The sequence below is a fragment of the Geotrypetes seraphini genome, chromosome 3 (genome assembly GCF_902459505.1).
Source record: "Geotrypetes seraphini chromosome 3, aGeoSer1.1, whole genome shotgun sequence".
In the NCBI taxonomy this organism is placed as follows: Eukaryota; Metazoa; Chordata; class Amphibia; order Gymnophiona; family Dermophiidae; genus Geotrypetes; species Geotrypetes seraphini.
In genome coordinates, this window is record NC_047086.1 from 403,060,576 (window position 1) to 403,085,808 (window position 25,233).

The 25,233-nt window shown below is 44.4% G+C and overlaps 1 protein-coding gene across 3 annotated transcripts in view; it reads left to right on the forward strand.

Annotated features, from left to right (window-relative positions):
- Positions 1-92: 92 nt before the first annotated feature.
- Positions 93-25,233, forward strand: part of NFKBIE (NFKB inhibitor epsilon) — a 63,883-nt gene continuing 38,742 nt past the window's right edge. The window contains exon 1 of one of the 3 annotated variants that reach the window (XM_033938015.1): positions 93-705. In XM_033938015.1, the coding sequence (XP_033793906.1) occupies positions 311-705 (395 nt within the window). In that variant the 5' untranslated portion in view covers positions 93-310. The remainder of the gene's footprint in view (positions 706-25,233) is intronic. The other 2 variants (XM_033938014.1, XM_033938013.1) reach the window with 2 other exon arrangements.

Here is a 25,233-nt window from a genome sequence, read left to right on the forward strand (position 1 = left end):
CGCCTCCTCTGTAGCCGGATCGGGAGTGGGCGGGCACTGATGGGGGAAGGGGAAATAGTGGCTCGACAGTTTTATATGTTTGCAAAGTTATTAGGTAGAAGAAGAAGCCTTAGAGGGCAGAGATGTACAGAGACAGCATCTTCTTTTTAGAGGACTGATTTTGGAAGACCCCAGCTCTACCAGAGCTTGGGGCCATGTTAGGAGGGCCTGAGAGCATGCGCAGAGCTGACTTCCTGGATTGGACTTGTACGTCTGGTGACGGAGGTTTCGTGACTTGCGCAGAGTTACAATCTGCTGTTGTCTGCTTTGTATGGGAGGCGCGGTGGGGCGCGCTTCGGGATTGGCTACGTCGGGCGTCGCGGAGGCGGAGCGTGTTTCGGCATTGGTTGCGTCCAGGTGGGGCTACGCATGCTCACACGCGTCCGTCCGTCCTCAGTCGGCTGTGGCCTGCGCAGGTGGCGCGGCGTCGGCGAGGATGTGCGAGCGCGGGGACGAGGAGGAGGAGGAAGAGAAGCGGCGTCGCTGCCGCCGCCGCGTCTCGAGCCCCAAAGAGAGCTCGAGCCAGCTGGAGCTGGACCGGGTCGACTCGGCCTACGGCTCGTCGTCTCTCACCGAGGCGCTGCTGGAGAGCTCTCCCCGCGGCCAGGAGGAGGGGGAGGGGCAGCAGCTGGAGGCCCTCACCTACCTCTCCCAGGAGGGCGACACGTAAGTGCCTGTGTGAGCGGCCGCCGGCCTTTCTCTGTCGCTGGGGCAGTGGAGATAAGGAGCCGCTTCTCCCTCCCCACCCCCATTCAACCGTTCCTTGTCTCCCTCCTCCTAACCCTTCTCCACCACCCCCTTCTTGTCTATTCGTCTGCTAACGCTTTTCTGCCACCCCTTCCCCAGCACCCCCCTGCCACTCCTTATCTGTCCACCTAACCCTTCCCCAGCACTCACCCCCCAGCCGCAGTTTGTCCGTCCACCTAACCCTTCCCCCAACCACTCTTTGTCCGTCCTCCTAACCCTTCCCCAGCACTCACCCCCCAGCCACTCTTTGTCCGTCCACCTAACCCTTCCCCAGCACTCACCCCCCAGCCACAATTTGTCCGTCCACCTAACCCTTCCCCAGCACTCACCCCCCAGCCACTCTTTCTCCGTTCACCTAACCCTTCCCCAGCACTCACCCCCAATCACTCTTTGTCCGTTTACCTAATCCTTCCCCAGACACTCTTTGTCCGTCCACCTAACCCTTCCCCAGCACTCACTCCCTAGTCACTCTTTGTCCGTCCACCTTCCCCAGCATTCACCCCAGCCACTCTTTGTCCGTCCACCTAACCGTTCCCCAGCACTCACCCCCCCAACCACTCTTTCTCCGTTCACCTAACCCTTCCCCAGCACTCACCCCCAATCACTCTTTGTTCGTTTACCTAACCCTTCCCCAGCACTCACCTCAACTACTCTTTGTCTGTTTAGCTAACCCTTCCCCAGCCACTCTTTGTCCGTCCACCTAGCCCTTCCCCAGCACTCCCCCCCCCTCTCCGCCCACCAGCTGCTCCTTGTCCATTCACCGAACCTTTCCCTGGCACTCACTCTTCTTGCTCCTTATTCATTTGTGTAACCCTTCCCTGACACTCCCCCCTTACACCCTCAGCCAGCCATCTAACTCTTCCCTGGCATTCCCCCCCACTCCTCAGTTGGCCATCTAACCTTTCCCTAGCACTCGCCCCCCCCCCCCCTCATCCGTCTGTCTTTGGTAATTATCTTTACATTTTACACTAATCAGAGGCATCAGTGTGTTTCAAGTTTTCTTTATTTTTTATATATCGCTTATCATACAGGTATCTAAACGGTTTACAATAATATGTAGTAAAAGTAAAAAAAAAAAAAAAGGGCAAAGGGATGGATGGGATGCTGAGGCCTAACCAATCAACCTCACATTGCTTTAGTAAGTAGGTAGAGAATTTAGGGTCAGAGGTGGAATATAATTTCTTTGCCCTCCTCCCCATTTCTTCACTGAAAAGATATCCCAGGAGATATCAGTTCTGGAAATCATGGTTAAAAGCATATTCTAGGTTGGTATTGGTTTAATTCATTTTCCTTCATGTGGAATCGGTACTAATGATTAATTTATAACATCTTCTTGCTCTTGGTGACCTATAGAGATCTTGCCAGTGGTTTGGATCAATCTTGCCAGTGATCAGTGTGTCTCTTGCTCCCTGTAATTGCAGATTATGTATCTGTTGCTCTGACCTAGGAAGTAAATAACAGGCCTATTTTTTTTTTCCAGTAGTAGTAGCGCAAGGAGGAGAGAGAAGATTTTTGATGCTGCTTGGAGGATTCTGACCTGAATTAGAGACTTGATGTGTTACACCATTTTTCACATTAAAGTTTTCTTTTGTCTTGGTAAATGCCTTCAGTTTCTGTACAGTGCATTGTCTGAGATTGACAGTAATTTACAGGATGGTCAGATCTTTCTTCAGGAGCAACAGGGCAGGCATTAAATCTCAGGAAAACATAATGGTTCATTCTTTCTATAGTATAGCTCTGCACTTTCAATAGGCACTAGGTAGGCTTGTTTATGATTTAGGAATGGGACTGGGTAGATACATAACCACTGCCAGCTCGAGGGTCAGAGTGAAAAGTAAGCAGAGCTGGAATTGTCAGAAATGGATATGGGGCTCAGAAAATTAGGTAAAAGTAGCCACAAGCTGCTGTATAACTAGGGGAAGGACAAAGCAAAGTTCTTCCAGATATCCGGTATGTAGGGAAATAAAGCACATTTGCACCCATCCTTGTGGAGCATCCTATGGAGATTTCATTATACCCTGTCTTAAATCTAGGGATCCCTATCTGGGATTTGGGACTATTCCTGGCCTTCTAGATTCACTTTCCTTCCAGGTTACAAAAGAAGCTCTTGTGCTGATGTGATCTGCAGGTGCATCTCATATATAATATAAGAACAGCCATATGGGTCACACCAGTGGTCCTTCTAGGCCAGCCCCCCACAGTGGCCAATCCAAGTCAAAGACCTGTCAGAAACCCAAACAGTAGCTACATTTCACACCACCGATCCGGGACAAGCAGTGGCCTCCCCCATGTCTGCCTCAATACCAGATTATGAATTTTTCCTCCAGGAAATTTTCCAAACCTTTCTTAAACCCTGCTGCAGTAATCGTAACCACATCTTGGTTCCAGAGTTTAATTATTCTGTGATAAAACGAAAAGCAGGAAATATATATATAAATATATTTTTTTAAGTCTTCCCATATAATTTCATTGAGTATTCCATAGTTTTTGTACTTTTTGAAAGGGTAAAAAAATCAATTCACCATTACCCGTTCAACACTACTTAGGATTTTGTAGACCTTAATCATATTCCCCCTTTAGCCTTTCCTCATACGAGAGGAGTTCCATCCCCTTTTATCATTTTGGTCACTCTTCTTTGAATCTTTTCTAATTTCTCTGTATCTTTTTTGAGATATGGCAATCAGAACTCTGCACAATACTCAAGGATGCACCATGGAGCAATATAGTCATATTTTTGGTCTTATTTACAATCTCTTTCCTAATAATTCCTAGCATTCTGTTTGCTTTTTTTACCACAGCTGTACACTGAGCAGAAGATTTCAGATTAGTATCTACAATGCCACCCAGATTTTTTTCTTGGGTGCTGACTTTTAAGGTAGACCCTAGCATTTATATGATTTGGATTATTTTTTCCGATGTGCATTACTGCATTTGTCCACATTAATTTCATCTGTCATTTGGAAGCTCAGCCTTCCAGTTTCCTAAGGTCTTGTGCAATTTTTCAGACCTTGCGTGTTTTGACAACATTGAATAATTTTGTGTCCTCTACAAATTTAATCACCTCACCACTACTTGTTCTGATTTCCAGATCATTTATAAATATGTTAAAAAGCACCAGTCTCAGTACAGATCTCTGTGACACGCCACTATTTACTCCTGCATTGAGAAAAATGGCTATTTAAACCTACCCTCTTGTTTTCTATCCAATAACCAATTCCTAATCCACAACAGAACTTTGCCTCCTGTCCCATGAATCTTCTGTGTTCTCAGAACATAAGAATTGCCACTGCTGGGTCAGACCAGTGGTCCATCCTGCCTAGCAGTCCACTCATGCGGCAGCCCTCAGGTCAAAGACCAGTAGTCTCTCTCATGAGGAACTTGGTCAAAAGTTTTCTGAAAATCTAAATACGCAACCGGCACACCTTTATCCACATGTTTATTCAAACCTTCAAAGAAGTCAACCAAATTGGTGAGGCAAGATCTAACCCATGCTGACTCTGCCCCATTAAATCATGTTTATCTACATGTTCCACAATTTTATTTTTTTGAAATTGTTTCCATTATTTTGTCTAGTACTGAAGTCAGGTTTACCAGTCTGTAATCTCTCAGATCACCTCTAGAACCCTTTTTAAAAATTGCATAACATTTGCTGCCCTCTAATCTTCAGGTGCTACAGGCGAGTTAGCAACAGCAGATTAACAATTTCATGTTTGAGTTCTTTCAGTAAATCTGGTCCAGGTGATGTATCATTCTTGTCGATTTGGCTCAGTACTTCTTCCAGGTTCACTGAGATTTCTTTCAGTTCCTCTGCATCATCCCTCTTGAAAACCATTTCTGGTTCGGGTAGATCTTTTACATCAGAGCTGCCCAAGTCCGGTCCTCGAGATCTACTGGCAGGCCAGGTTTTCTGGATATCTGCAATGAATATGCATGAGAGAAATTTGCCTGCACTGCCTTCTTGGTATGCAAATCTCTCATGCATGTTCATTGTGGATATCTAAAAAACCTGGCCTGCCAGTAGATCTTGAGGACCGGACTTGAGCAGCCCTGTTGTACATCATCTTCCTTAAAATACAAAGTAAAGAATTCATTCAGTCTTTCTGCTATGGCTTTATCCACTTTGGGTGCCCTTTTCTTTGATGATCCAATGGTTCCATGTATTCCCTCACAGGCTTTCTGCTTCTGATGTACCTGAAAAAGTTTGTTACTATGAGTTTTTGCCTCTTTGGAAAGTTCCCTTTCATATTCTGTCTTTTTTTTAGCCTTTTTTTAATCAATGCTTTAAACTTGCCAGTGCTTATGTTGCAGTTTCATCATTTGGATCCTTTTTTCATTTTTGTAAAGGAGGTTCTTTTGACTCTAATAACCTCTTTCACTTCGCCTTTTAACCATGCAGTCAGCTCTTGGTTTTGCAGAGGAGTGGGGTTACACTTGTCTGCACCGTTGGACAGGGAAGAGTGGCATCCTCTTTCTATTTATTTCCCCTGGTGGAAGGAGAACAGCTCCTTCAATAATAAAATGAGAGAGATGAAAGAGGGAGGAAGTAGTGCTGGGTTTATTCTATTGCATTTCGCTCTGGTTCATTTTAGAAAACATACTTTAGTATCAGAAGCTGAGCATCCTGTATACTCTGAAGTGGGTGGGAAGGGGAGAGAATGAAGGCCCAGGGGGTGCCTGTGTGCTTAACATTAAACTAAAAGTGAATGGGAGCTTTCGCTTCTGAGATTTCAGTTTCCTGGTTAGATAAAAGCTACAATTCAAAATCAGCCTGGTGCTGTGTGTCACAGAGAGCATCTGTTAGGGGTATCTGAAGAAAAGGGGCTGCTCAGCATTGGGGAGGCGTTCAGAAGTAAATCTGAGCAAGCGAGAGCGGAATATTTCTTGAGCTGGCTAATGTATCTGTTTATAGGTGATATGGACATTTTAGGTACTGGTAACTGGTTGCCACTGGTTCACCTGATGGTTGAATGCCTTGTTCTTATTTTATTAAAGATTTATTTACCGCCTTTTTCAAGGAATTCACTCAAGGTGATATAAGACAATTAACAGCAATACAGATAAGAACATAAGAGATGCCGCCCTTTTGGTCAAAGACCAGCTCCCTAACTGAGACTGGCCCTACCAGTGGCCCTTCCTTGTTCAGTAGGAACTTGTCTAACTTTGTCTTGAATCCCTGGAGGGTGTTTTCCCCTATGACAACCTCCGGGAGAGCGTTGCAGTTTTCCACCACTCTCTGGGTGAAGAAGAACTTCCTTATGCTTGTACGGAATCTATCCCCTTTCAACTTTAAAGAGTGCTCTCTCATTCTCCCTACCTTGGAGAGGGTGAACAACCTGCCCTTATCTACTAAGTCTATCCTCTTCAGTATCTTGAATGTTTCGATCATGTCCCCTCTGAATCTCCTCTGTTTGAGAGAGAAGAGGCCCTGTTTCTCTAATCTGTCACTGTACAGCAGCTCCTCCAACCCTTTAACCATCTTAGTCGCTCTTCTCTGGACCCTTTTGAGTAGTACCGTGTCCTTCTTCATGTACGGCGACCAGTGCTATACGCAGTACTCCAGGTACAGCAGCATGATAACCTCCGATCTGTTCGTGATCCTTCTTTATCATTCCTAGCAAGGTATAGCATAGTATGCTTATATTACAATATCAGTACAATATGCAGTAAAACATTTTAATAGCATAGGGCAGTGTTTTTCAACCGCTGTTCCGCGGCACACTAGTGTGCCGCGAGATGTTGCCTGGTGTGCCGTACGGTCAGGGCCGCCATCAGGGCAGTACCACCAGTCTAGGGAGAGGGGCGGTCCGCCCCACGTGGACAGAAGAGAGCTGGACGGGGGACCCGCGGAGTTCAATACATCTCAAGCCGCGAGGCTCGTCTTCTGTTCCTGCCTGCCCTGCAGCTAACATATAGCTGATCGCAAGCGTTCCCCGATGTCAGCGCTGACGTCGGAGGGAGGGCTTAAGCAAAGCCTGCCCTCCGACGTCAGTGCTGACGTCGGAGAATACTTCCGTTCGGCTATTTGTGCGCGGCAGGGCAGGCAGGAAGCAGAAGATAAGCCTTGCGGCTTGAGCTTCGTTTTGCTGAGAAAGTTGCAAAGATGGGCTGGGAGGCAAACACGGAACACAAAAGGGGGGAGGGAGTGCGTTTTGGACACAAGGCATGAACTTGGGAGAGAGGAAGGGAGGGAAAGAGATGCTGAGGTGGGGGAGGGAATGGGTTTTTGGACACAGAAGGCATGGACTTGGGAGAGAGGAAGGGAGGGAAAGAGATGCTGAGGTGGGGGAGGAAATGAGTTTTTGGACACAGAAGAAATGGACTTGGGAGAGAGGAAGGGAGGGAAAGAGATGCTGAGGTGGGGGAGGGAATGCGTTTTTGGACACAGAAGAAATGGACTTGGGAGAGAGGAAGGGAGGGAAAGAGATGCTGAGGTGGGGGAGGGAATGAGTGTTTGGACACAGAAGGCATGGACTTTGGAGAGAGGAAGGGAGGGAAAGAGATGGTTGTGTACACGGGGAATAGAAGAAAGGAGAATTTTTGGTCATAGGGAGGGAGTGAGATACAGATAGTGGCATACCAGGGTGGGGGGGGCGGACTGCCCCACCCCGGGTTTACGTCCCAAGGGGGTGCACAGCTGGCCACCCTCCAGTGTTGTCCCTAGGCTGGCAAACTGCGGCTCTTTAGCCACTTGAGTGCCACCGCCACCAACGGTGTTGTTGGCGGTGGCAGCATTATAAAATACTTTCTTTGTGTTTATTTGATTCCTATTCAAGAGAATTACTTTATATATAGTCAATATAGGCACAGAGTTAAATTTTTTAACATTTTCTAATGGTGGTGTGCCTCGTGATTTTTTTCATGAAACAAGTGTGCCTTTGCCCAAAAAAGGTTGAAAAACACTGGCATAGGGTGTAAGCAAGATGGAAGATGTGTGTAGATAGATAAGCTAAAGTAGCAGGAGTAAAAAAATAAGAGGAATATAATTTCAGCCAATGTGGAAGTAGATAAACAAGTCCAGCTATAATATATGCAGCCACTGTTAGTCCTGGTATGTGTGACTAGCAAGTTAGTTTGTCCATTAAAGGTCTGTGTGAAAAGACAAGCTTTGCATAGGTTTTGTGAGGACTGAGCTTTGCTTCGACTTATGCCCTTCACTGTCATGCTGGAGATAGTGATGTTTGTTCTTAGCAAAAGTTGTTACCTCGGCACAGAAAGGGGCATTAATGAAGAAAACATCTCCCACTCTGTTCTGGCATAGAAGTGACATGGGGTTTAATAAAAAGTCCCAAATATTTATAGAATGCTGCTCAATTAGATGTCACTTTGTATATGTGTGTGTATATAAACCTGCCTTTTTTCTGAATATTCTCGAGGGTTTTTAACAGAAAACCGCAAATAACGTATGAGAAAGTTATTTGTGGTTTTTCTGTGTTCGCGGGTCAGTTCATCCCCAATCACTGTGAATATGGAGGGAGAAGTGTGCTACCACTAATTTCTACAGTGCTACCAGACCTGCGCAGCTCCGTACACATTTATATGCAGGCGCTTTCTCTGTCCCTAGTGGGCTCACAGTCTAAGTTTTTGTATCTGGGACGATGGAGGGTTAAGTGACTTGTCCAGGTTCACAAGGCGTTGTGGTGGGAATTGAACCCAGTTCCCCAGGATCACGAGCCATTGTGCTATTCCTCTGCAACAAAGTACTGGTGATCTTTAGTGCTAGTAACTGGATAATTCTGCAGTGTAAATTTACATAAACAGAGATTCAAGGAAGGGGTACATTATGGGGAGTTAAAAAAAAAATTTACCCTTATTAATATTATTACATTTTATTCAGTGTCTGTGACTACCTCTGGAAAAAGGTGATTAATGTCTGCAGAACAGCAAATGAGGATTTAATGAATTCTGCACAAAGACTATCCAGTCTGCCCAACCATATAATCTGATAGCATAAGGTATGTTGAGATCCTATACAGTATATGCATTCTTAATCTTGATTTATCCTTGCCATTTTTAGGGCACAGACCGTAGAAGTCTGCCCAGCACTGGCTTTGCTTCTCAATTCCTGGTGTTACAACAGTCCAAACGCCATCCTTTTTATATGGGGGGGAAAAAAAAAGTTACAGAAGTTGCAACATATAATTTTTGCCATTTTGGATATTCTACTTTAGTCACCTTTTCTCAGAGGCAGTTCTCATGAGGAAAATTACAATTGAAAGAACATTACTGAACCGTGGCGATATGGCAAAAAAAATCCTTTATAAATTAACCCCCCGAGTGGCCAAGCATCGCTGCCATCCATACACTTGAGCGGAGTGTTCTCACTTTGGGGCTTTGAGGTTGTGAGGTTGAGTCCCACTGAAGTTGCTTGTGACTGGTAAGTCACTAAACACTTCATTGCCTCTCTAAAATAGGTAAACCACTTTGACTTTGTAAACCACACAGAAAAAGTGATATATCAAGTCCCATACCCTTTGCAGTAGCACCGTCTGCTCTATGGTGCTGGGGCTGGACTTGCATGTATAGTGGTGGTTGGTAAAACATACAGAACTGACCTGAGAGAGGCTACAGAAATGAAATGAGACTTAAGGAGCTAAGGGGAGTAAAGTCAAGGGAATACGTCTTAACCAAAAAGGTGGTGAATGCACAGAAATACAGAACAGCAGATGATTTATTTTGAATTTGACCTGTCCAGGTTCTTGCTCTGCCTGTCCTTTTCACATCTTCACCTTTAAGCTTTCTCTATGCTTATCCTATGGATTGGCCCTGCTCCTGACCCCTGCCATTTATTCTGAATAACCTGTTTACCTGCTCTAGGAGTGGAATAGGGAGTTCCTTGGGGTTTTCCCAGCTTAAGGCCCTTCCTTAATCATGAGGGCAATGAGAAGCTATTTAAAGAAGGGGAAAGTTTGGGCGTCCACTCCTCTCACTCTCCTAGGTCTAGCTTCTCATGCTCACGTGCTGATGAGCACTGGGCTTCCTGCCCTTCTAGCCCCATCTGGATTCTCCCCCATTCGAGGTGTGCTGCTGCGATCTTTCCTGCAAGACCAGGCTCTTGGTGCTTCCTCCTTTACATCTCGATTCTTAACTGCTCTGAAGGTAAAAGTTGCTGCAGGAAATGATAGATGAATGGGTTCACGTGTTTGTCATAACTGAATCCTCCATACATACACAGCTGCTATTCTTGGTTTGCTAAGAGGTAAAAAGGAAGTGTCTGCCAGAGAGGCATGAGGAACACCGTGCTGGGCTAAGGAGGACAGACACATTTTGGGGTGAAAACAGCTCTGTGCCACACTCTCCCCATCTGGAGAGTCACTGCCCCCACCCCCTGCATATGCACACACTGCCCTGCCACATTTGGAGAATGTCACCTCTTCTCCCCCACCCCCATGCAAGCGCTACCCTGTTCTTTCATAGACCCCAGTTAAATCTCAGATCTCGAGAGGTCTTTTCTTGCCTTGGGCTTGCCATGCACCCCCTACCACTATTTCTATAGTAAAGGTGCTACTGGGTTTGCCTCCTTCTTTTCTCCCCCGCCCCCCTTTAAGTCTCCTGCTCTGACCTGGCCTCTGAAAGGGCTTTTTAAAAAATATACCTGATTAGAATACCCAGGTATTTCTGCATTTTCCTTATCTTGAGACTGGTGTTCTCTAGCAGGGGAGGGTACTTTATGTATATCTTGTCTCTTCCCTACCCTTGATCAGATTTAATGGAGTGAGGAGAATACATGAACATTCTCCTTTCTCCCAGAATCTATCACTTACAGACATACATGGACGCTCTTCTCTTCGCCTTTCCCTCCCCAAATACAGTAACACAGTGAATGATAAGAACATAAGAAATGCCTGCACCGAATCAGACCTGGGGTCCATCCAGTCCGGTGATCCGCACACGTGGAGGCTCAGCCAGGCGTATCCTGGTGCATACATTTTAGTCACTCGTATCCCTCAATGTGTCCTATAGTTTATAAAACTTTCCTTTAACAGTTAAAAGGAAAGATGTATAAACTATAAAGAGTTTTACCTTATGCAAAATTGTCATTTTTTTAATAAGACATTAACTATTTTTTCTGCAGCCCTCATATTTAAAGTTTAATATCTTTTTTTTTTTCTCAAAACTGACACATTTCAATCACTATATTGAAAATAAAATCATTTTCCCTACCCTTTGTTGGCTGGTGACTTTATTTTTCTGTGCTTTTAACTGTTTCCAGGGCCTTCTTGTCCTTTGACTGTTTTTCTCTCCGTCTTCACTTTCTGCCTTGCAACCATCTTTGGCATTAACTTAATATTCAATTTTTCTGCTTTCTTTTCAAAATCTACGTTTCCATGTCTTACCTTCCCTTCCTATCTCTCTCTTCTTCCGTCCTATTTCCATGGTCTGACATCTTTCCTTCCTTTCTCTCCCTCCTTCCTTCCCCCTGGTCTGGCATCTGTCTCCTTCCCTTCCCCCAAGCCCTGGCATCTCTCCCCCTCCATGGTCTGGTATCTGTTTTCCTTCTCTCCCTCCCATGAACTTGGCATCTCTTGTTCCTCTCCCTTGTCTTTCTTCTCCTTCCTTCCCTCTCTTTCCCCAATTGGGTGCAGGAGCAACAGAAGCAGCATTTCCCTTCCCCCTTTCCTGTGCAGCAGAAGTATTTCTCTTCCCCTTTCCCTCCCCCTCCCTTTCCCTGTGCAGCAGCAGCAGCATTTCCCTTCTCCCTTTCCTGTGCAGCAGAGGCATTTCTTCCCCTTCCCCTCCCTGTGCTGCAGCAGAAGCATGTCCCTTCCCCCTTTCCTGTGCAGCAGAGGCATTTCTCTTTCCCTCCCCTTCTCTTTCCCTGTGCTGCAGCAGCAGCATTTCCCTTCCCCCTTTCCTGTGCAGCAGAGACATTTCTCTTCCCCCTTCCCTCCCTCTCCTTTTCCCTGTGCAGCAACAGCAGCATTTCCCTAGGGTCCCCCTTTCCTATGCAGCAGAAGCATTTCTATTTCCCCTCCCCTTCCGCTCCCTTCCTTGTGGAGCAAAAGCGTGTCTGGCCGGCTCCCTTGCTCAGTCAATCGTTCCATTCAAAGTCGCGAGTGGCGGCTGCTCACGAGATCCGCGCCTGCGTCAGAAGCCTCTCTGATGTTATGATGTCAGAGAGGCTTCCAATGCAGGAGTGGATAGTGCGAGGAGCCGCCACCCGTAGCTTTGAACGGAACGATCGACTGAGCAAGGGAGCCAGCCAGACACGCTGCTGCTCCACAAGGAAGGGAAGGAGGAAGAGAAATGCTGGTGTGGATGGTGCGAGGAGCCGCCGCTGGCTGCAGCTTTGACTGGAACAATCAACTGCAGCAAGGGAGCAGTTGATCATCGTGTCCAGATCACGGGCTGCAAAATAGCACCTATAGGGCTGCGAGTTTGAGACCGCTGATCTAGTCTGACCAACAAAGGCTATTCTGTTATATCCCTTCTGGATTCCATACGCTAGGTGTTCAATCCCAACCCACAATCTGGGAGTTGCAGAAATCCACAAACTTTTCTGAGCACATGCACCACCCCCTTAGCCTGAGAGCTAGCAAACATATCCAGTTACAATTTCTACAATCAGAAGTCTTTGCAGTTACTCTGCTTCTTTTTCTTTTTTTTTTTTTGTTTAATGTTCGGACACCAGGGGTTGGCTGTGGCTTCCTCATCGAAGGCTGACTTCTCAGTTATGTCAGGAGTGGACTCGACTTTCATCAGACACTAGTTAATAATAATAATAATAATAACAACAGCTTATATACCGCAATACCGTGAAGTTCTATGCGGTTTACAAAGATTAAGCAAAGGTACAAATTGATTGACTTTAAGAGGGGAGGAAGAAAGAGGGTTAATAGGACAGGAAATCCATTTTTGAGGAGAGTGAGATCAATAGAACAAGTTAATCGCTATAGAGGGGAGAGAGAAGAGAGGATCAGTTGTCTAGATACTTTAGGAACAGGTGTGTTTTCAGACGTTTCCTAAATTCCTCATAAATAGTGGGCGAAAGCAATTGTTCTATGTCTTTACCCCATGATGCTGCTTGGTGCGAGAGAAGATGTTCATGGTGTTTTTTCAGTTTACAACCTCTCACTGGGGGGGGGAAACAAAGTTGGAATGTGAGCTTCTCTTGTGTCTTTTGGCTGAGAAGACGAAAAGGTCAGTGTTATATTTAGGGGCAAGTCCGTGTAGTGCTTTGAAGCAGTTAGTCCTCCTTTGCCTGTAGCAAGTCGACCGGAACAGAGTCCAGGGTCCGCAATACTCTGCATAGCCTCTTCCAAGTTTCTAAAATTATTTTTCATTTGATATACCATCTATCAATGATTAGATGGTTTACAATCAATAGATTCAAACAGTTTTTATTGATACAAATATCATCAAATACAATAATACAACATCAAAAAACATCAATATGTATCAATTATTAATAAACATAATAAAGGACAAATTCCAATATCAATAAACCCCACTTATCTATATGAGTTTGAACCTTTACCTTCCCTCTCCATACTCACCCCTTCCCACCCACTAGTACTCTCTACCCAATGATATTCTCATAAATAAAGAAATCTAACTTAAAATCTCATTACAGCCCTTAGGGTACAAAACTTGCAAATAAATACAGCATCAAAAGACATCAATAATGCATCAATTATTAATATACATAATAAAAAAGAAATTCCAATATCATTAAACCCCCACTTATCTATATGAATTTGAACCTTAACCACCCCTCTCCACACCCACCCCTTCTCATCCAATAGTACTCTCTACCCAATGTTACTCTCTTCATTTAACTTAATAAAAAGCCCAATTAAGAGATCCAACTTAAAATCGCATTATGACCCTTAGGATGCAAATCTTGCAAATATGAATCCCAAATTTGTATAAATAACATCTTTCGCTTTCTTACAATTCCTGCATCTCTAACTTCCCAAATGGCCAACTGATGTAATTGGTTCTGCCAATGCCAGAACCTCGGAGGATCGTCCAATATTGTAATATACATTTTCTAGCCAAGAGACTCATTTTTCTACACAACACCCTATTTGCTTTAGGTAAATGGCCAAGAGCTTCTGGCAAATCCAAAATAAAGAAAGAAGGAGTGAAGCGCAATGATCTTCCAATTATTTTTAACATATAATTTATTATTCGCTTCCAGAAGTGCTGAATTATGGGACAAAACCAAAATGCATGACATAATGTATGACTTTCCCTCCCACATTTATGACACAAAGGAGTAGGAAGACCTCCACTATAAAACAATTGTGTTCGTGTGTAATAGGCACGTAATGCAACCCTATAATACGTTTCTCTTAACCATGAACAAGATGTCACCGCAGGTGTCGCTCTTAAAGTGCGGGCAACATCCCAATGTCTCAAATTAAGTTGTAATTCATTTTCCCATTTATCCCTAATTTTCTGATAGTCCTTGTCTGGTTGTAATTTTTGCAACATAGATTGAATATAAGATACCGAAAGAGACATCCCCTCCTCCTGAGCAAAGAACTCTCTCAATCTAACACCCAAATGCATACTCAACTGTACTCTGTCAAGAGATCTCACATAATGTTCCACTTGTATGCATGCAAATTGCGCTCCCCAAGTTTCTCCCACCTTAGCCATTAATTCAGTACGATTCAATAGTTCCCCCTCATTTCCCAGTATGTGTTCCAATCTTAAAATTCCTCTTGCACCCCATAATCTATACTCCCTAGAATCTCTACCCGGAAGAAAAGCCGGATTACCCTGCAAAGGCAAGAGATCAGTAACCATTGGATTTCCTCCCAATAATTGCACAAACCAACGCCATACCTTCTGTAAAGTATTAAATACAACACTTGAACGAATAAAAGATGGTAACGCATTTCTCGCACTATGTAGTAACACAAATATATCATAAGGAGCTAAAAACTCCTGTTCCATCTGAAGTGGAGTATAAATGCTTGTCATATTTACCCAATTACCCAAATGACGAAGTAAACACGCATATCCGGTAAGCCCAACCCCCCCTCTATTCCAATTACCTAGAAAATATGTCATCTTTAATTTAGGTTTCTTAGCAGCCCAACAGAAATGAGTCATTTTTTTAATAAAAGATCTTTAAATCCCTCTTGAATAAACATAATGGCAAAGTATGTAACATATACAACCATTTAGGAAAGATAAATAACTTAATAATTAAGATTTGCTATAGTAAGGGGGTTTACAGGACATGTACAACTAACTGGACAGGAGGGAAAGGACATTAGGTAGTGAAAAATGCATCGAAATTAAAAAAAAAATTTAAACTGGGAGCAGGGAGAGGGATTAGAGAATGACACGGTGGCGGTTTACCCACGGCTAATGCGTTTAGCTGCGGGTAACCCGCCGGAACGGGGAAAGAAAAATAGCAGTCGCTGCGGGGACTGCCCCATGGAGCGGTGAATGGTCTTGTCTCCGCAGTGAGGTATCAAGGATCGCGTGGTCCCCGCAGCCACCACCCGCCCGCCCGCCCATAGTGTTTAGCCAGCTCCCTCCCTCCACCTCACCTTATATTTCGAGTTTGCCGGCTTCCTTTTTCCTGAGCCGCACGCATTCAAAAAGCCGTGCACGCGCGGCTGCGCGAGTCAATCAATCTTCTCCTCTGATGCAATCGGAAACAGGAAGTTGCAGGAGAGGAGAAGTTTGATTGACTTTGGACTCGCGCAGCCGCGCGTGCATGGCTTTTTGAATGCGTGCGGCTCGGGAAAAAGGAAGCCGGCAAACTCGGAATATAAGGTGAGGTGGAGGGAGAGTGGGGGCTGCTGGACCTTTATTTAAGATGTTTGTCAATAAAGGATGGGACGTTGGAGTGTTTTGTTTTGTAAGTGAGGAGAATTTTGAATGTAATGCGGTGTGTGATGGGAAGCCATTGTGCGTTGCGCAATAGGTGGGTGACGTGGTCAAATTGTTTTGCATGGTAATTGAGATTTTTAACTGCTGTATTTTGCAGAATTTGTAATGTCAAATTTCTTTCTGCGTAATGCCCTGATACAGCAAGTTGTAGTGATCAATATGAGATATCATTAAAGAATGAATTAGAATGTTTATTGATGGGGGGGGGTTGAAAAATTTGATGTGATTGAGCGTCTCGTCAGGTGTTTGAAAGTGTGGTGAAGACAGTAGTGTGTCTGCTGCAGGCATTGGCAAGTTCAGGAAGAAACACTTGGCATTCTCCCAATCCCTCGAGTTTCTGGGGCTTCTCTTCGTCAGGGTAGTGTATTTCTTCTCAAGGCACGTAAGCAGAACCTTCAACAACAGACCAGAATTCTCCTGGACCGCCCGGCTCCCTCAGCCTGGTTTAATCCGCAGGTTCTGGGGTCTTGGGCAGCCTCCTTGGAGGTGATCCCCTGGGCAAGAGCGCCTATGCATCCTATTTCGGTGGTCTCCGCAGAGTTTTCCCCTTCAGATGCTGCTCCCCTCGACGGTGCCAGCTGGGGGAGGCTCTCTGCCAGGGCTGGTTTCTTCCACTTAGGAAACAAGTTTCAAGTTTTCAAGTTTATTATAAAATTTGATTAATCGCCTATTCCAAATTCTAGGCGATGAACAAATCAGTAAAATTACAAAGTTAGGGAAAGCAAACATAACTAACAAAAAGACTAAATCTATGAAACATAATCAAAGCCAGCTTACAGACATAATAAAACACAAGGAAAGAAATACAATCTGATTAATAAAAAGAAAAACATTTAAGGTCAAAAACAGTAGGAAGGAGGAGAGCTCTCAAAAAATATAAACAAATGAATTTGATCATGAAGTGAAATGGGAGGCGTATAGACATAGCTAAACAATCTCTAGTATGTTCCATGACAGGGGGGTGGGGCGAGGGGACATAAGATGAAGGTGAAAGGGGATAGATTCAGATATAACCTCAGAAAATACTTTTTCACAGAAAGGGTGGCGAGCACTTGGAACGGCCTCCCGGTGGAGATAAAAAGTGTGTCTAAATTCAAAAAAGCTTGGGACAAGCATGTGGGATTTCTTAGGGAGAGGAAGACTTAATGGATGTTGTGGATGGGGAATTTGTCCTTTATTTCTGTTGTTAAGCATAGCATAGCCAGCAGCATTATGAAGATATTGTAGGACCATGAGTGACCTCTAAATACGAGATGTGACCACCTGTCTTGATAGACTTCTCAGGCCCCAGGACCACTTCCCCATGCTGCTCATCCACATCGGAACGAATGACACTGCAAAGAACACCCTGGAGGACATAACCAGTGACTTCAGAGCTCTGGGAAAGAGGCTGAAGCAGACAGGAGCACAGGTAGTATTCTCTTCAATTCTTCCTGTTAGGGGCAGAGGAAGGGACAGGGAAGAACGTATCCTGAAGACGAATGAGTGGCTACAGCGATGGTGCCGGGAAATGAACTTCGGATTCCTGAATCACGGAGAGGCACTACAGGGACTACAAGGACCAGACGGACTCCACCTGACCAACAGAGGCAAGAACGTCTTTGGACACCGACTAGCCCACCTACTTCGAAGGGCTTTAAACTAGGTAAGTCGGGGGTGGGTACCCACTTTTACACCGGAGCAGTAAGTAACAATCCTGATGTGGCAAACCAAAACTTCGATTCTAAGTATAAGGTAAGTACCCTTACTGCAAAAGAATCGCTAGGGGACACTTTAACTCAAATGGGTTGCTCTCTACACGAGCTAAATAAACAAAAAGAGTGGAGAGCTATGTATGTTAATGCACGCAGCCTGGGGAACAAATTTCTAGAACTGGAAACAGAAATAGTTAATGCAGACCTAGACATAGTAGCGATTTCCGAAACATGGTTCACAGACTCTCACGGGTGGGATATAACTATACCAGGATACAACCTGATTCGGCAAGACAGAGAGGGTAAGTTAGGAGGAGGGGTAGCACTTTACCTCAAAGAAAATATCAAAACAACCAGGATCACGGATGTCAAGTATACTGGGGAATCCATCTGGGTAAACCTGGCCAGAGGCGGAGAAAAATGCCTGTACCTTGGTGTAGTGTACAGACCTCCAAGACAATCGGAGCTCAAGGACGCTGATTTAATTGATGACATTGAAAATATCACCTTACGGGGGGACGTTGTTCTATTGGGGGACTTCAACATGCCTGATGTAGACTGGAACACACTCTCAGCGACAACTTGTGATAGCAGGAGGATATTGACGTCCATAAGGGGAGTACGGCTCAAACAATTGGTACTAGAGCCCACTAGAGCCCAGGCCATCCTGGACCTGGTACTTACGAACGGGGAAAGTGTCTCAGAGATCTCGGTGGGAGAACCGCTAGCCACCAGTGACCATAACATGGTTTGGATTAACCTTAGGAAAGGCTTTCCTAGATCACAAACAAAAACAAGGGTACTCAACTTCTGGGGTGCTGACTTCGCACAAATGGCAGACTTCGTCCATCAGACGCTTCAGGTTCAAGAAAGAACGGATAATGTGGAGGTTATGTGGTCAACCTTGAAATCGACCCTTCAGGAGGCAACTATCCGCTACATAAAATCAGTAACTAAACAACAAAGAAGAAAGAAACCCCAATGGTTCACTGATAGGGTCTCGCGCCTCGTCAAGGAGAAGAAAAGAGCATTTCTCTCATACAAACGCACTGGGGAAAAAGAAGCAAACATTGAATACAGGACAAAGTCTGCAGCAGTCAAAACGGCAGTTAGGGAGGCCAAACTTCGAAGGGAAGAAACTCTAGCGAAGAACATCAAGAAAGGGGACAAATCATTCTTCAGGTACATTAGTGACAGGAAAAAGAACGCAAACGGGATAGTACGCCTTAGAACGCCAGACGGGAATTATGTGGAAACAGATTCTGAAAAAGCCAAACTACTGAATGATTACTTCTGCTCGGTCTTTACCTGCGAGGCACCAGGACACGGGCCACAGCTGGAAGCAATGCAAAGCAAGGAAGACCCATTTCAGAATTTTGAGTTCACACCAGCTGATGTTTACAGAGAACTGTCAGGACTCAAGGTGAACAAAGCCATGGGACCGGACGAGTTGCATCCAAGAGTGCTCAGGGAACTAGGCGATGTTCTGGCAAAACCGTTAGCCATGCTCTTCAATCTCTCCCTAAGTACAGGGAGAGTACCCCTGGACTGGAAAACAGCAAAAGTCGTTCCTCTGCACAAAAAGGGTTGCAGAGTAGAGGCAGCGAACTACAGACCTGTGAGTCTCACATCAATAGTGTGTAAACTCATGGAAACTCTACTCAAAGGTAAATTAGACTCGATATTGGATGAAGGGAATCTAAGGGATCCCTGTCAACATGGATTCACAAGAGGCAGGTCATGCCAATCTAATCTTATAAGCTTCTTTGATTGGGTGACAGGAAAACTAGACTCAGGAGAGGCTCTGGACATAGTATACTTGGATTTCAGTAAAGCTTTCGACAGTGTCCCACACCGTAGACTATTAAACAAGATGAAATCAATGGGGTTGGGTGAGAAACTAACTGCATGGGTCAATGATTGGCTGAGTGGAAGACTTCAGAGGGTGGTGGTCAACGGCACCCTCTCTGAGACTTCGGAGGTGACTAGCGGAGTGCCGCAGGGCTCAGTCCTGGGACCATCCCTTTTTAACATATTCATAAGAGACCTAACCCGGGGGCTTCAGGGTAAAGTATCACTGTTTGCCGATGATGCCAAACTGTGTAACATAGTAAGTGAAAGCAACCTCAAGGACAGTATGACGCAGGATCTGATCACGCTGGAAAACTGGTCCTCGACATGGCAGCTGGGCTTCAACGCTAATAAATGTAAGGTCATGCATCTCGGCAGCGGAAATCCATGCAGAACATACTCCTTGAATGGAGAAACGCTAGCTAGGACGTCAGAGGAACGGGACTTGGGGGTAATCATCAGTGCAGACATGAAAGCTGCTAAACAAGTAGAGAAGGCCTCATCTAAGGCAAGGCAAATGATGGGATGTATCAATCGAAGCTTTGTCAGCCGCAAACCTGAAGTCATAATGCCACTCTACAGAACCATGGTGAGACCTCATCTGGAATACTGTGTGCAATTCTGGAGGCCACATTACCGGAAAGACGTGCTTCGAGCTGAATCGGTCCAGCGGATGGCCACCAGGATGGTCGCCGGACTCAAGGGTCTCTCATACAAAGAAAGACTGGGCAAACTGCAGCTCTATACCCTGGAGGAGCACAGAGAACGGGGCGACATGATTGAGACATTTAAGTACGTCACTGGTCGCGTCGAGATGGAAAACGATATATTCTTTCCCAAGGGACCCTCGGTCACAAGGGGGCACCCCCCTCAAACTCAGAGGGGGGAAATTTAGTGGTGACACAAGGAAGTATTTCTTCACGGAAAGGGTGGTAGATCACTGGAACAAACTTCCGGTGCAGGTGATCGAAGCCACCAGCGTGCTTGATTTTAAGAGTAAATGGGACATACACGTGGGATCCCTACGAGGGTCAAGTTAAGGAACTGGGTCACTAGGACTCAATGGGGTGGGTCAATAGAGTGGGCAGACTTGATGGGCTGTGGCCCTTTTCTGCCGTCATCTTTCTATGTTTCTATGTTTCTAAATCTGTTCCAAACTACTTCAAATTTTGACCATATCTTATCTATATGAGGTAGAACATATTCAGACTTCTGAAAACATGTTCTGAGAAGGTTGAATTTTTACCACAGTCTTATGGACCACCCTAATGGCCCCTGTCTGTTTTCATCCTATTTAGACTCAAGTTGCATCTTGCAGGGCTTTTTGTGCAGACCCAGCATAATTGGGAATTCAAGCATCTTTTGAAGCTTAAAATGTACAGGGTCTTGGGCGGCCAGGGGGGAGGATGAGTTGCCTCTTGTCACAGTGCTGCTAAGGGATTCACAACCCCTCTTCCAACAACCTGCCTCTGTTGCCCACAGTCCTCCAAATGACTGAACTAAGACATAATTACCTCCTTTTTGAAATGATTTTATCTCTCCCAATGCACACCAGCACTCCAGTGCGTCTGTTCCCTGCCTTCTGTGACCCTGAGATGAAGAGGTAAGATCACCCAAAAGCTCTTAGCTGGATCTCACTCCCTTGCTGTACTCCTCTGGGCACTTTGCATTGCCTTGTTAATCGCTCCTTATTCTCTCTGCTCTCTTGGCTTCTCCACTCTCTCATGCAAACCACTTTGAATTGACTCTCCAGTCATTAGTAGCGGTATAGAAGCTCAAAATTTATTTATTTAGTCATTTATTTAGCCCGTCCTCCCAAAGGAACCCAGAACGGGTTACAGAAATACGTTCATAGTATGGGTAGGACAAATTTTAGTGAGACATACGGACTTTACAGCATGGAGAAAGGGGTTTAGATTACAGCAATTACAGTATAGACATAACATGCAGACTTACAAATACAGACTTAGTGGACATAGGGTAGTTTAAATTGCAGCACTTTCAATGTAGATATACTTGGGGGTGAAATAGCTCTTCTTTGTAGGTGGAGCATCTTTATTAATATTATCTTCAGAATCTTTGTAGATCGAAGAGAAGCCTAACTAAGATGGCAACCTGAAGCTGCTCAACAGAATGCCACCGAGTCTTTCACTCTTACCTATGGTGAAACGTAAATCAAAGACCGGGTTTTTCCTTCTGAACCTGGGTTGCAACTTCAGCTATCAGGCCCGAAGGATGAAGTGCCAAATGAGAAGACCTCTACTCGGGATGAGAGCATGTCTGAGAGCCCTCAAACCTCTTTCAAGGCGGTCAGCCTCTCGCCAGAAGAGTGAAGAATGACGGTGCGGCCTCTCCCGTGACTGGTGCTGCAGAGCACGGGGAGCGAGGGGAGTCCAGCAGCAGCCTCTGAGGGCTGTGAAGTGGAGGAAGAAGAACTGGCAGTGAGGAGGATATCAGCTGCTTGAACAGTACAACTGCCCCTGTGTGGAACCTTGGAATTGGCAGAGGGTACTCAGGGACCCCCGTTGGTGTCTTTGCCTCCAGGTACTATGAAATCTGAAGATTTGGAATTTAAAGTTGTAATAACTCCATTGCAGAGGCCCCCAGTTATAGATTTCCACTCTATTTGGGAAGCCATTTCAATCTTCTCTGGGATCTCAATTATCAATCACTAGCTGCAATACTATCGGAGTCGTTAATATTGCAACAAAGAGTGGACAAATTAGAGAATAAATCACCGGAGCAGGAAAAAAATTGAAAAGCCTGAGAGCATAAAATCAGCTCCTAATAAAAGATAATGGTAACATTAATTTTAAGTTAGAAACAGTGGAAAATCTAACAAGAAAACTAAATCTAAGATGGTTAATTTTCCTAAATCACCTACTATCTCAGCCTTGGATTTGTTTAAAAGATATCTTCTGGAGATTTTGAAGGTTCCACAAAACTCTTTTCTGCCTATTTCAAAGATTTACTATATTTCCATGGGAAAAAGAAAACTTTGGAAGAATAACAGGAACCAGTAATTGACTTATTAACTAATTTATTAGAGTCATCAGGAATAGATCAACTTAGGGCTCCTTTTATGAAGCCACATTAGCGGTTTTAGCGCATGCAGCTTTTTAGTGTGCGCTAAATCCACGCTAAGCGGTAGAACTAACACCAGCTCAATGCTGGCGTTAGCGTCTAGCACGGCCGGAAATTTAGTGCGCTATTACGCGCTTTAAATCGCTAACTCGGCTTCGTAAAAGGAGCCCTTAGTGTAGCCACACTTTTGTTCAATTAGCGCTTGTCTCAGATGGAGATTGGCTTCTAAGATGTTTTTTTAAACACACAGATGTATTCTTTCTGAATCAAAAAACTAGAATGTACCCAGATGTGTCTAGATTAACACCAAAAAAGAGAAAACCGTTTTTGCTTTTGAGACCCCGGGTTTTGAAACTGGGAGCTACCTTTGTATTAAGAGATCCATGTAAGTCAGTGGTCTCAAACTCATGGCCCGCCAGGTACTATTTTGAGGCCCTCGGTATGTTTATCATAATCACAAAAGTAAAATAAAATTGTTTTGATCATATGTCTCTTTACCTATAAATTACAATATTATGATTAAAACTTAGCCAAAAGGAAAGATTTATAAACTATAAAGTGTTTTATCTCATGCCAAATTGTCATTTCTTTAATAAGAAGAAATTAACTATTCTTTCTGCGGCCCTCCAAGTACCTACAAATCCAAAATGTGGCCCTGCAAAGGTTTGAGTTTGAGACCACTGATGTAAGTGTTTGGCCAATTACAAGGGAGCTCGATACATTTTCTTCGATTCGTGACCGCAAGTAGACTAGAATAAGCTCGTAGTTAATGCTTTGGCTCACTTCAGGATGTCCGTCTGGTTTCCTATGGAATTATGTTAGTGCAATTTCTCCAATTTATTTGTAATACTCCTCCAATTATTGGGGACTGACAAACAAGTTAAAATATGTTTAGATTTCCTTTTTTAAATTCTATTTCCTTTTCTATTTGTATTACCATGGAAACTGTTGATTTGTCATAAAAAATATGAAACTTAAGAAAAAAATTATCTTTTTTTTATAAATCTTTATTAATTTTTAAATATTAAAGTGCAACACACAGGTATAAGAATATATAACAAGTCAAGAAAAGCACATTCAACTTACAGATATCCAAAATCAATCATTTTATCTCACCCACCCATTGATTAATCACTGTGTATAGACTCTTTCAATAATCTACGCTTATTTAAAATACAATTACACAATCCCACCCCCCTCCCTCCTTCCCACCCTGGATGTGAAAGGAGATGGCACAGATGATTGTTATCATAAAAAAATATGAAACTTAATAAAAAAAAACCAAATGGTCTTCAGAATGAGAGTCCTCTGCCAGTGACTGCTCTTGAGTGCTTTTAATTTGTTCCTATTTTAGCTCGGCAAATATACTTGTGGCATGCCCAAGGAGGGGCTGTAGTCTCTGAAGCATGTTTCTGGCACTATTGGTTTACTTGGAGAGGGGTTTTCCACTTCTTGCCTGCACAAGGCTTCGGCTGCATTTTGGGCCCCCCATGGTACACTGTCTACTCATTGGGGGTTGCTGACGCTTGCGTGTGTCCGTTTTCACACTTTAGCTGGAAAGCAGAAGTGGTTGATGAAGGCAGGGGGAGATGTTGGTTGGAATTTCCCTGATCAGACCAGAATAGCGACACCCAGTGCGTTCCTCTACTTGTGATGCTGTACTTTGTCTCTACCTGCGTGGGTCTGTAATGGGTTTCTACCGCTGCCTCTATAAGGCTGTAGTTTGTATCTGTGTGTGGGGGTTTTTTTGGGGGGGTGGAGAGGGGGCTTGGTGTATATATTCTGTATGATAAAGCTGTATCAGAATTAGTTATAAGTGCAGAATGTAACGCTAGAGCTTCTGTTTTACAAGTGTGTAATGCTTTTTGGCTTCTGAACACAGTGATATCATTTTTATCTGGACACAGGTCACGGTTTTAACATAGTCTGCCATCCAGTCTGCCCAAAGGAAATGGAGTTGCAGAGTGGACAGGCACTTTTATTGTAGGTATTTCATGTAGATTTTTGAAAAGAAATTGCCCACATGGTAATGAGCTTGTATGCATTTGACAGAAGTAGGTAGGTGGGAAGAAGGGGCAAAATAAGGAAACACCTGCAGCTCCCTCGGCTGTTCCAGGACGAGCCTAGAAATTTTGTTGTTATTGGTCTGCCTGTACATAATTTACATTTTATTTTATTTTATTTATTTATTTATTTATTGGGATTTATTAACCACCTTTTTATGAAGAGATTTCACCCAAAGCTGTGGTACCTGGGGCAAAGGGTGGATTCAGGAAACGCCTGAAAACACATCTATTCCTGAAATACTTAGGAAACCAACCTATTCAATCTTAGTCCTTAACAACCGAGTGCAAGAACTACCTGTCGCTAAATCTGTAACTTTGTTTATTCATTCAATCTGTAACTTTGTTTATTCACTCAATCTGTAACATTTCTAATCATTGTAAACCGCATAGAACTTCACGGTCCTGCGGTATATAAGAACATAAGAAGTTGCCTCCGCTGAGGCAGACCAGAGGTTCATCTCACCCAACGGTCCGCTCCTGCGGCAGCCCATCAGGCCCATTGCCAGAGCAGTGGTCCCAGACTATCCCTATAACCTACCTCTACTCCTATCTGTACCCCTCAATTCCTTTATCCTCTAGGAACCTATCCAAACTGTTATTATTATTATTATTATTATTAAGCGACTTACCCTGAGTCCCAAGGAGTAGGCTGGGATCGAACTCGCAACCTCAGGATGCTGAGGCAGCAGCTCTAGCTATCAGACATAGTGGTTAGATCTATAGCCTTAGCAGGAGGAGGTGGGTTCAAATTCCACACTGCTCCCTGTGACCTTGGACAAGTTTCTTAATCCTTCACTGCCTGAGGTACATTAGATAGACTGTGAGCCCACCGGGACAAATAGGAATAATTCTTCATGTACCTAAATGTAAACCGCTTTGAGTGTGGTTATATAACT